Source organism: Fukomys damarensis, unplaced genomic scaffold (assembly GCF_012274545.1).
Source record: "Fukomys damarensis isolate Sample0158 unplaced genomic scaffold, DMR_v1.0_HiC HiC_scaffold_19, whole genome shotgun sequence".
In the NCBI taxonomy this organism is placed as follows: Eukaryota; Metazoa; Chordata; class Mammalia; order Rodentia; family Bathyergidae; genus Fukomys; species Fukomys damarensis.
The window spans coordinates 47,505,940-47,518,288 of NW_022900931.1; the positions used below are offsets into that span (position 1 = coordinate 47,505,940).

At 40.7% G+C, this 12,349-nt stretch overlaps 1 protein-coding gene across 2 annotated transcripts in view; it reads left to right on the forward strand.

The window, feature by feature from the left end:
* Slamf1 (signaling lymphocytic activation molecule family member 1) overlaps positions 1–12,085 on the forward strand; it is a 31,953-nt gene extending 19,868 nt beyond the window's left edge. Inside the window, exons 4-7 of one of the 2 annotated variants that reach the window (XM_010616653.1) lie at positions 117–208; positions 3,310–3,383; positions 10,104–10,194; positions 12,033–12,085. In XM_010616653.1, the coding sequence (XP_010614955.1) occupies positions 117–208; positions 3,310–3,383; positions 10,104–10,194; positions 12,033–12,085 (310 nt within the window). Of the gene's footprint in view, positions 1–109; positions 209–3,309; positions 3,384–10,103; positions 10,195–12,032 lie in introns of both variants that reach the window. The other variant, XM_033766153.1, reaches the window with a different exon arrangement.
* The last annotated feature ends 264 nt before the right edge of the window (positions 12,086–12,349 follow it).

Sequence of the window (12,349 nt, forward strand, 5' to 3'; positions counted from 1 at the left end):
AAGAGGATGTAGAAACAGAACACAGGACTCAAGTCTTCTCATTGCTGTGTGGGATGTTTTAAAGCTCACGGCTCTTCTGAGATTGCCCTTTGATTTTTTTTTTTTTCAGAATCAAGACAGTGGGGATTGTATTCTGGGCTGCTCTTAGGGGGCATTGTGGGTGTCATCCTAATTCTCGAAGTGGTAATACTCCTGTGGAGAAGAAGAGGTAGGTGGCTGACAACAAAGAGTTTCTTACTAGACTCTGTGGTAAGCAGAGGACCGCTAGTCACACGCACAGACTTGTTCTCACTGCTGTAACTTTCTGCGCGGGGTCACCTTTGAAAAGCACTTAATAAGCACATTCTGGAAACTTGCTCAACTCAGTTTGATGCAATGTGTCTTCACCCTCTGCATTAGGGCATGGGGATAAACAGAGAAATGAGCCACATGTTTCTTTTATGTTATGTTTTTGGTTTTGTTGTTTTTTGTTTGTTTGTTTGTGTTTTTGTTTTTTGGGTACCAGGGATCAAACTTGGGTCCTTGTGCTTGTGAGGCAGGCACCGGAACCAAGCCACATGTTTCTAATGTGGGAGACGTTATGCAGATAATTTCTGCTCAGCACTGCAGGAAAGATATGTACAGGATGCTAAAGCGGATCCTGAAAAGAGGCTTAGTGTTGAGAGGGAAAACTCTTGGATTGCCAACAAAATGCCTTCCACAATAAACTGAAAGCAGTAAGGCTCAGCTATTCACCTACAGTTTAGGTGTTCAAATGTCCTAAATTTTCCTCCAAATTTTCCTGATTCAGTATCACAGGCCAGTGTGCTCCCTTTGGCCACACTATTCTCAACCCATACAGGAGTCAGAATATCCTGCCCTGACAGATGCTCTGCCTGGCTTTTCCGTGGCGAGGGAATGTTCCTATCACCAAACTGATGGCTGATCTCATTCTCAAGTAGATCAGTGTGAACCACGTATTAGAAAATCCCTTACCTCAGCACTGTGATGTTAGTTTTGCTTACATAAGAAAATGTAGATCACAGCACAGTTGCCTTTTGTCTCATTTCCTCCATCTAAGAGTTTACCGAGGAGGAGATGGGGGAGGACTGGGTGATTCAGAGAGAAATACTGTCTCAACTCTAAAGCAATGGGGGTGGGGCGACCACACTGGGCTTCTATTATAGGAAAACAATGAGATGCCGGAGATGATACACAGCTGAGGTTAATTCCTCTACTTTAGCCTAGTTAGGAACAGCACAAGGATCCTAACCTATATTCTTTCTGCTAAGCACATGGTTGGTTAATCTTGAGCGGAGCAGTGTTCCCTATCCACCCACAGTTCCGTAGCATAGCAACCCCCATCACACATACCCAGCCTCATCTCTAGCCACCACTGATTCTTGGGAAGCCAGTGTCACACACCTCAAACCTATGGTAAAATCTGCATTGAGTTGCTATACCCTTCACAAAACATTGTTCAGAAGTCTGTTGGCAACTTCCAGTGATATCATCTCCAGAAGCCAGCCTCACTCTGAATATCTTCAAATTGGCTCCAGCAATTGGAAACCCAGAAATACTTACTGATTAAGAAGATGGGCTTTGGGCTGGGCATGGTGGCACATGCCTTTAGTCTCAGCTACTTGGAAGGCTGAGACAGGATTGCTTGAGCCCAAGAGTTCACGACCAATGTGGGCAATACAGAGAGACCCTATCTCAAAGCAAACAAATAGAAAAAAGAGTATAGACTTTGTCATTAGACAGACTTACATTTAAATGCAGACTTTGCCACAGATGAGCTATGCAGCCAAGCAAATGGACTCATCATTTATCTGCAAAATGGGGATACCACATATTACATTATATCATAGCATTGTTGTGGGGACTGGGAGGTCAGTACACAGAAAGCACATAACAAGGTGACTCCCACGATGATACATACATGCACGCAAACATACATACATACATAGACAAATCTATTGATGTAGGTGAGTTAAAATAGCAATGTTTAAGTCCCATAGCAAGGAGAGGGCTGCACTGGAAGAATGTACTTAAAGTCATGGTAACAGGACACTGCTACTCTTCAGATAAGAGCTGCAAAAGATATTCGTCTACATTCTCACTGTGGTAAGAAAAGAGACTCATAGCCAGGCATTGTGGCACATAATTGTAATCACAGCACTTGAGAGGCTGAAGCCAGAAGATCACAGTGAATTCTAGACCAGCTTGAGCTACATAGTGAGTTCAAGCCAGTTTTGAATACATAGCAAGAACCTGGCTCAAAAAGAGAGAAGGAAGGAGAAGGAGAAGGAGGGAGGAAAGGAGGGAGGGAGGGAAGGAAAGGAGACTCCTAAAGATGACTTGATTTGTCCAATGTCATTAGCATGACAGTCAGAATGAAGATGTCCTAATTCTAAGGCCACAACCTTTCCTTAGACTCTAAAGCCTTTTTACAACTTTAATTTTTTCAATGAGAATGAGTTACTCTTATAATTTAAAAAGGAAACTTTAAAAATGCCTAAAAATTGAAATGTTTTGCAATTTATTAGTTTACAGAGGCCCAAGGCCCAGAGTGAGATTCCCAGTTGGAGAGTCATAGAGTAATGCTGCAGTTTTATTTTCCACACAGCCCCAGGTGGATCAGCCCTCCCATACCATCATCCCCACCCTAAACACATTCACACCGAGTCCTCCAGAAATAGGATGGTAAAAAAACGGTGAGTGAAGCAGTGTACTACCAGCTGGAGAATGCAAGAGAGATATAAATAATCAGTCCTGCTCTCAAAAAGCCTGGAGTCCTATTAAGAGACTGTATATGCACATAAAACAATGCAGTTTAAAATAATTGAACACAGGGTCAAGGATTTATCTCAGTGGTTCCACTGCCTGCCGTGCAAGCACAAGGTCCCAAGTTCTATCCCTGTACCAAAAAAAAAAAAAAAAAGTCTCTTGGGCTGGGATTTAGCTCAGTGGTTCTGCCACCTGCCCCACAACTGCAAGGTCCCAAGTTTGATCCCCAGTACCAAAATAATAATAATTGAACACACCAATAAGAATAACATCCAACATATATTGGGCATTTGCTATGTTCTAGGTACTGTTATTTACACTTTGCAAGCAATAACTCATTTAATTATCACAATATCCCTATGAAGCAGTTACTTCAAATTCTATTTCACAGGTAGGGAAACAGAGCTAGACAGGACAAATAACTAACCCAGTGTTTTGAGGAAGGTGGGTATGCAGTGGGGAATAAAGACCAGACAGATCTGCACAAGGAGTGCATGTGGGGCCCAGAGGGAGATAATCACTATGGTTTTTTTTCCCTAGGTAAAGCAAAACATTTTCAGCCAGCGATGGAAGAAAAAAGCCTTACTATCTATGCCCAAGTCCAGAAATCAGATGTAAGTTCTATTCTTTGCTTGTGACAGGCCTGTCTTGTTTCCCATAGGGTTCTTGACCAGTCACCCTGCACATCCGACATTCATGGGTTCACATGGGTTCTAGAGCAGATAAAATTATGGAATCAGAAGTCAAGAACAAGAGTTACTAAAGGTCACCATGCCAGTGTTATATTATTTAAAATTACAAGAAATACTCAGTAATCTTCTGGTCATCTGCTTGCTCATGGGGAAAATATGAGAAAGCTATAAACCCATGATATATGACTCTTTTCACCTCTGGTATTCTAGCATTATACAGCTCCACATTACTGTCCTCCAGTGTAGAGGGTACAGGTTTAAGGAGGAGGGGAAAGTTTGGAAAAGCCATTGTGTGACGTACAGGAAGCCTGATCTGAGTTTAGGCATTTGCAAAGTGCCAAAGCAACCAGGAAGGGAGGATCTTGAGAATTCTGGTTAGAGTGTGGTTGAGGTGGAAGATGACCTGAAGCCAGGAGATGGAAGAAAGAAAAACTATGGTATGGTGACCAATGGACTAAAGAGAGTGGTGGAAAAACTGCAAACATGATGGAGCGGAGGAACAGGTGTGCTGGAAGTAAGAGAGAGAGGCTAAAAGGATTGTGGCTAGATATGGAGATGTAGTTTTTCCAGACATGAAGTCAACTCTTGGTGGCCATAATTTGGCCATCCGAAGTAGAAGGAGCCAGTTCTGGATTAAAGAATATAAAACTAAAGACAGATGTGATTCATATTTTGGAAATTTCATCAGACACCAGTACATTGACTTCTGAAGATTAGGAAATAAATTTTTGGGAAAAGCTCTTATTTCTGTTCTCTTCTTTGGTCTAGAGGGTTTATAATCCAATGTGTAGCCCCCTGTATAAGAACAAACTTCCGGGCTTGGATTTAGCTCAGTGGTTCCACTGCCTGCCTTGCAAGCTCAAGGTCCCCTCGATCCCTGGTACCAAAAAAACAAACAAACAAACAAATTTCCATTTAAACAAAAATTAATTTGCCCTTGCATTATACATTTAGAAAAGGCTCACATTTACCAAAGTGTCTTCCCTATCTTGCTGCTAGCATTCCTTTTAGCACATAAGAAATCAGCACCCACTCAGTGAATTGTCTTTAGGTGCCCATCAGGGTAAAGCAAATCTTCCCATCTTGGTTTTTTTTTTTTTCAAGAGTTTGGTTATTCTTGTCCTTTTAAACTCTCATATGTATTTTAAAATCAGCTTGTCAAGTACTAAACAAAGAAACTTTTATCCTATTGGGATTGCATTGAGTCTATCAATCTATTTACAGAGAAATCACATCTTAATCAGTGTTGAGTCTTCTGATGTCACAGCCACCACTCAGATCAAGGAACAGAACACTGCCAACAACTCCAGGAGACTCCCGTGCCATAACTACTCTCTTCTTCCTCCCCAGAGATAACTGTTTACCTGACTTCTAGAAATATAGTTTAGTTTTATTTTATGTTATAAAAGTAGAATCCTTTATTATTTTTCTTCTTATGTCTGGTTATTTTTTTCTTAGTTTCACAGATTCATACATGTCTTTAAAAGAGATATGAATGTATTTATTTTCATTGCTTTATAGAACATCAATGTATGATTACACCAGATTTTTTTTATCCAGTTAACCATTGATGGGCATTTGGGTGATTTTCAGTTTAAGGCCATAATGCAAAGTACAGCTGTGAACATTCATATGTATATCTTCTGCATTCGAACACATGCATATCTGTGGATTTGAACACATATTTTTATTAGGCTTATACCTAGAAGGAGAATTGCTAACTGATAGAGTATGCCTATGCTCAAATTGAATGAATAAGACCAAATTTATCTTCACAGTGGGTGTACCAATTTCAATTTCTATAAATGAAGTCCAATTGCCACCCATAGTAGACAAGACTTGGTATTATCGGTCTTTTTAATTTCAGCCATATTGTTAGATGTGTCTCATTATGGTTTTATTTTGCATTTGACAAATCATTAAGAAAGTTAATCAGCTTTTCACATATTTATTGGCCACATTAAGATCCCTTTTCTTTTTTTTTCTGGTTCCAAGGATCGAACTCAGGACCTTGTGCTTGTGAGGCAGGCGGCAGAACCACTGAGCTAAATCCCTGGCCCTACAATCCTCTTTTTTAAAGTGCCTATTAAATCTCTTGCCAATTTACCTTTGAGTTTAGGCTTTCCAAATGGATTAGTATAAACGTATATATTTAGGATCTGAGCCTTTTGAATGTCTACATAGACGATAGGTGAGTTCCTGTTTTGGATATGAGCCTTTGCATCTGTAGCATCTGTGGCTTATCTTTGCAAGTTCTCAAAGATATCTATTTATAAAGAAAAGTTCTTAATTTTAGTGTAGAGCAACTTAGTAATCTTTTCTTTTATAGCTAGCACTTTTTGTGCCCCATTTGAGAAGTATTTCTCTTTTCCCAGAGAATGAAAACATTCTTCTATCATCTTCTAAAGCTTTATGGAATATCTTTCACATTTATATCTATTATATACCTGAACATGCTTTTTGGAGTTGGGTTTAGAGGGTTTTATTGTTTCCTATGTGGATAAGCTATTGACCACTTACCAAAGAAATTGTCCTTATCCCACTGTAGCACCGTCTTTACCAGAACTTGAGGTCTATATATATGTGTGGTTCTGTTTTGATAGTTTTTATTCGCTCCATAGACTTTTGCTTATACACACACCAAGGCCATACTGTCTTGCTTATAGATTTTTTGTATATTTTCACGTCTGATAAAATAAGGCTTCTCATTGGCTCTTTGCATTTTCATATATACTTCAAAATAAGCTTATGAAACCTCCCTTGCCAAATACTGTTGGAATTTTAATTAGGACTCCATAGATAACTTTGAGGAAAATATACATCTTTATTGTACTGAGTCATTAAATTCACAAAAGTTGATATTTCCTTTCCTTCCTGTAAATCTTCTTTGAAAGATTTCTGAAATCAAAGAAATATCTGATGTTTTCTGGTTAAAGGGACTTTATGTCCTTTATAATTTATTACTTGGCAATTGATATTTTGGAATACCATCATCAGTGCTACCTTTTTCAAACTTTTTAGTTTCTAATTCTTTATTATTACTATATAAAAACACAATTAATATTTGTATATTTGACTTGCATCTGTGACATTGCTAAGCCTATTTATGAGTTTAGTCATTTATCTATGGATGACTGGGATTTTCTCTGTACACAACTGAAACATCTGTAAAATCCAGTAGTTTTATTTCTTCATTTACAAATCACAGAACTCCTTTTTTCTCTTCCCCTAATTTTACTGACTGAGGTGTCCCACAATATGGTAAATGGAAATGATAACAGCAGTAATATTCTCGTAAAGTTCCAAACCTGAGAAGAAAGGTTTACATTTCTCACTATTAAGTATGATTTTTGTTGAAGGTTTTTTGTAGTTGCCCTTTTTTAAAACCAAGTGGGGAATACTGTTGGAAGCTGGGTGTATCTCAGTAATATAACTCTTGCTCACACGTATGAGGCCCTGGGTTCAATTCCAACCCTGAAAAAAATTTTTTTTCTAAGATTTCTATTACTGGTATCATGAACTGATGTTGAAGTCTATCAACACTGAATTCTGCATCTGTTAAGATAATCTTGTAATTGTTGTTTCTCATTTATCTACTGCTCAACCAAACTATACTGATTTATAAAAGTCAAGCCCACTTTGCACTCCTGAAATAGAACCAGTTCAGGCTGGTCCTTGAAAAAACATTTCTGCAGCTTGCTTCCTAATTCTATTCATTCTTTTCTACTTACGTTTCTGAGTAGACTTGACCTATAGTTCTCCTTTCTTGTAATGCCTTTGTGCAGTTTTCATTATGTTAAACTCACAAAGTTAAAGGGTGTGTTAGTTTCCCAGGGCTGCCATAACAAATTACACAAATGTGGTGGCTTATACTAGCAGAATTTATTCTCTAAGAGCTCTGGAGGCCACAAGTCCAAAGCAGGGTGACAAGTTTCCGAACATACCCTCTCTGAGAGAGTTCTTTTAGTCTTCAGAATCTGCTGCTCTGTAGCCGGGGTACTGCGATCTCTGCCTCCATCTTCATGGGACTTTCTTCCCCTGAGTCTCCACCTCCTCCTTCTCCATCTCTTAGATGGACATTCCTCACTGCACTCAGGATGCACCCCAATCCGGGGTGGCTTCATCCTGAAATTCTTACTTTAATTACATCTGCCAAACCTTTAGTTCCAAACAAAGTCACATTCTGAGACTCTGGACAGACATATCTTTTGGAGACCACAATTCAACCCACTGCATGGTTTTGTTCTGATTTTTTCTGTTTTGTGATTTTTCTAGAAATGTTTGGGTAAGATTGATTAACTTTTCTTAACTATTTGGCAGAATTACTGATGGTGGTCTCTGAGACTGGAGTTTCTTTGGTACAGGATTTTTAAAACTGTGTTTTTATTATTCCATTTTTTTCTCCATTACATTAGTAATCTTGTTTTGGGGGTTTCTTTTGTTTGTTTTTTGTTTTGTTTTTTACAGTTTTTTGAAACAGGGTCTCAGTATGTAGTTGAGACTGACCTGGAACTCACTATGTAGCCCAGACTGGTCTCGAACTCACAGCGATCCTCCTGCCTCCGCCTCCCAAGTACTGGGATTATAGGCATGTGCCACCATGCCTGGCTATGGTTTTCTGTTTTGTTAGTTGCTACCCTCAAAATTATAAAATACATTCCTGAATCACTGGCATTTATTATTTAGTTCATTTATACTTTATATTGCACTATAAATTTTTACTCTACTATAATTTACCCCGATTTATGTGCTATTTTTGGCCATTACTTTGATTTCACATATATTTTAAACATCTAAGACATAATTAGTACTGTTTTAGATATCAATGTTTACATATACTTAGTCATAGCCTTAAATTTCCTTTGTTTATATATACAATGTTTATATTCTATCATTATAAAGACTAAAATAATATATAAGCAATTATTCAGAAAAGAACCAGCCTTCTAACAGGATTCCAAGGTAATTCATAATCACAGAAACAGTGTGAGAAGCCCTGGGGTAGCTAGGCCCAAGCACTTATAAGAATAAGGAACAACACACTCTCTCAAGGCAATTCATCTCACACTTGAGCATCTTTTACTGTTAGACGTTTTCACTCTGTTGAAATAAAACACTTCCCCCAGTTGTAATTGATTTGAGAGCTTCAAACCAGAAAGCCTCTACTGACAATATCCTCTTTTACATGGCAATCCAACAAATATATAAGAGAAAGATCATGTCCCTTCCTCCAGTAAACTTTTCCAGTTCTTTAAATTTCTATTAGATTTTAATTTTCTATTAGATTTACTCACATTAAACACACTCACATTAAATCACCATCTGCTGTAGTTTCAACTCTTGCTGCATATCCAGAGAAAACAGGAACCGCATTAAACTAGACTATTGCCCCCAAAGTGTGTTGAGAGAGGATGTCCTTATCATAAGTTATACCCTTCTCATCTTACAGGGATACGGTTTCAATGCACCCCTATACTAGCTTGTCTTAATATTATAGGCTTTGGGGTGGGGATTTAGCTCAAAGGAACTGCACCTGCCTTGTAAGTGCAAGGTCCTGAGTTCAATACCCAGTACACACACACACACATACACACACACACGGCTTTAATTCATTCAAAGCAACGTCAACAAATATCAACTGAAAGGCTTTTTGTGTGCCCAGCACTTTTTTGAGGGAGAAGGTAAAGAAACATAGACTATTTATTTTTCTTTTCTTATGTCCCCATCCCTACCCCCAGTACTGATTACTGAACCTAGGAAGTGCTAAGCTACATCCCCAGACTTGTTTGTTTATTTATTTATTTATATTTTGAGACAGGGTGTCACTAAGTTGCCTAGGCTACCTACCAACTTGTGCTGCTCCTGCCTCAGCCTCCCAAGTAGCTGGGATTATGCCCAGCTACAGAGGCTATTTCTTAAGGAACTTACAGCCTGTGGAAATACTGCATAGATATGTGAGAATGTTTCAAACACAGCATTCAGGTGCCACGGTGTGTGAATTAGACTTTAAATACCTGAGAAATTTAGGTGAAGGATAGAAAATGAGGTAACCACAGACGACTAGTAATAGAAAGAATGTACTCTTTAAAAGCCCCTGGTGTCACCCTTGGCTTTGACACTGCATGCACATGCATAGTAGGAAAGTACTGAAATTTTTTGAGTTTGAGTGTCTTCATCGTCCAGTGTAAGTAATGACGATGTTTGACACGCAGTCCTTATGAGGCCAGTGGGGTGACATATGGGATAGCGGGGACGGTCTTGTGTGTGGCTGAACAGATGCTGATGACCCAGGTGCATTAGAGAGCCAGGCTGAGTTCTCCTAAGAGCCTGGCCCTTTCCGTGGCCCCTGTAAGGGCCACAGCAATTCATTGGGAGGCGGATCTTTAAAACAGTTGGGAAGCACTAACAATGAATGAGGCTGTCTTGGGAGGATGTGAGCTCTGTGATGTCACATGCGAAGTCCAAGCAAAGCCTGCAGGCCTGAGTTCTGGGGCAGTTGAGGGAGAACTCCTCAAGATTAAACCAACTAACTCCAAGGAGCTCTTAAACTTGCACGTCTTGAATCTGTGTTTCTCCATGGGGAGAACTGGATGGGAAGGAGCCATCTGCTCAGCTAATGTGCTTTCTTTGCTTCTCTTTCAGTCTCTTCAGAAGAACCCTGACCCCCAGCCAGCTCAGGAGCCCTGTACTACCATTTATGTGTCTGCCACAGAGCCTGTTCCAGAGGTGAGGCATCTGTGCCCCTCACTGTAGAGGGGGATCCTTTAGAGGAGTAGGTGGAGGAGCAGAAGGCGAGGGAGAATTTTTTTTTTTCTTTTCAGTGGAGATGAAATAAAACCAATTGTTGAGTTCTGGGTTGAGACATTATCCCACAGCAAGCAGGCAGTAAGGAGTAGCTGGGGCCCCGGTTTTGGGTTTCCCTGAAGCCCCACATCCCGTTCCCATGGAATGAGCTGTCCCTGCTAGCTGGTGTTTCTCTGATAGTCCAAGGACCGTGTCGGAATCAGCTGGCACTGATGAAAAAGAAAGATTCCTGGGGCCTCCCACCCAGAACTCTGTTAAATTACAACAGACATGGAGAGTTCCCAGGGACTTACATATTAAAAAACAACACAGGGGCCAGGGATTTACTTCAGTGGTTCCACAGCCTGCTTTGCAGACACAAGGTCCCAAGTTCAATCTCCGGAACAAAAAAAACAACAACAAAAAATAGGCCGGGTGATTCTGGTGCACATTTCCTTGTGAGGACTGCGGTTGGAATGCAGGAGTTCTCAAAGCCAGGTTCCCAGAGAGCTTTGTAAAGATGCTCATGCCCTGTGTTGAAATACCCCACTGTCCCCCATTCCTATGTACCATTATTATGTGTTAACAAAAATTAATTTAAAACATACTTCTATAATCATAAAAGATGCTCATGTCTAGACATTTACAGCTGCATTCAGTCAGAAAATGTAGAGGCGGAGCTCAGCAGAGGCAATAAAGCTGGAGGAGAACGTGGTCTTCCCTGAGAGCAAGGCCTCTTCAAACCCAATGCGAGATCCACATAGGTTGCGCTTACCTCTAGCGGGGGTTCTCCCCTCACGAAATGAACTGAAATAGCTCTAGGTGAACTCTATTAAGCAAGGAATTCTAGGAGACAGCCCAGGATCACAGAGGGAAAGGGCTACAAAAATGCCTACATTCATCCTTCTTCAAAGTTCCTCCTGCATGTAACCCACATATGCCTAAACCAGTGTTTCCGTTTCAAAACTCAAGGGTGCTCATCAATGAGCTACATGCCCTTTTCTTCTTTTGAGACACAGTCTGTCTAATTTGCCTAGGCAGGACTCAGACTTTAATCTTCCTGTCTCCGCCTCCCTCAGTGTTAGGATTACAGGCATGCTGGGCTTAGACCTTCATCCTGACATCTATTCTCAGAGCACATTATCCTGTCCAAGAGGGAAGTAAAAACATAAATCTGACTTCAAAAACTTTTAAAAATAACATCGATTTTTAAATAAAGTTCCCTTGAAGAAGGAAAACGATAATGTTATATTTACACTTTACATCAAAACCTCCTAAATTGCGTGTTCCCTTCTCTGTTTCTCTGATTCTCCTCGGGCTATGGGAGGTCTTCGGCCACCATTCTCTTCTCCTTTCCCTCCCTTTCTTCTGCTGGTCCCACTACTCTCCTCTCTCCTTGGGTCTTGCTAGCCTTTTTTAAAGCTCAATTGTTTAATTATTGGCTTTTCACCTATCAGTGGTTTTCCTTACAAGGGGAGGAAAGGGAAGGGAAGAGGGCAGAGAGATAGAGAGGTAGCGTACTGAGTAAAGGTCTTCAGACCACTGGCTTGGGTCTCTGGGCTCCTGGATAGCACACTAATGCTGGTGAGGGAGGTGTAGCCCTGTTTGCAGACAAGGGGAAGTCTGGGCCCCTGAGTGCTGCCTCTAGCAAGTCCCTGTTTGTGACAGACCCTCAGCGAGTTGTCGTGCTACATAATCAGAGACCCCTTCCTTTCCCTCAGCAATGCACATTCACAGCCTGTAAAGCCAGTGCCCTATCCTTTCGCTCATGACTTCTGCTTTGCCCACAGGAACCAAGTTCCATCACAGTCTATGCCAGTGTAACACTGCCAGAGAGCTGACACCCAAACCCAGTGAAGGAACTTTCTGAAGGACGATGGGAAAACCAAACTGAACCTTGAACTTGGTCCCATTCCTCAAGTTCTCTGTGATGGACACTCCACACAATCTGAACCTTCTTTTGGATCCCCTGTCTGTTGATGTATCTTCTTGCATACCCAGAAATGGACATGGCAGGGATGGTCCCCAAGTGTTTAGCCTGCACGGCAGCTGGCACACTCACAGAACAGAGAGCTCCTCGACACAGCTCCCCATCTTTGTGATGT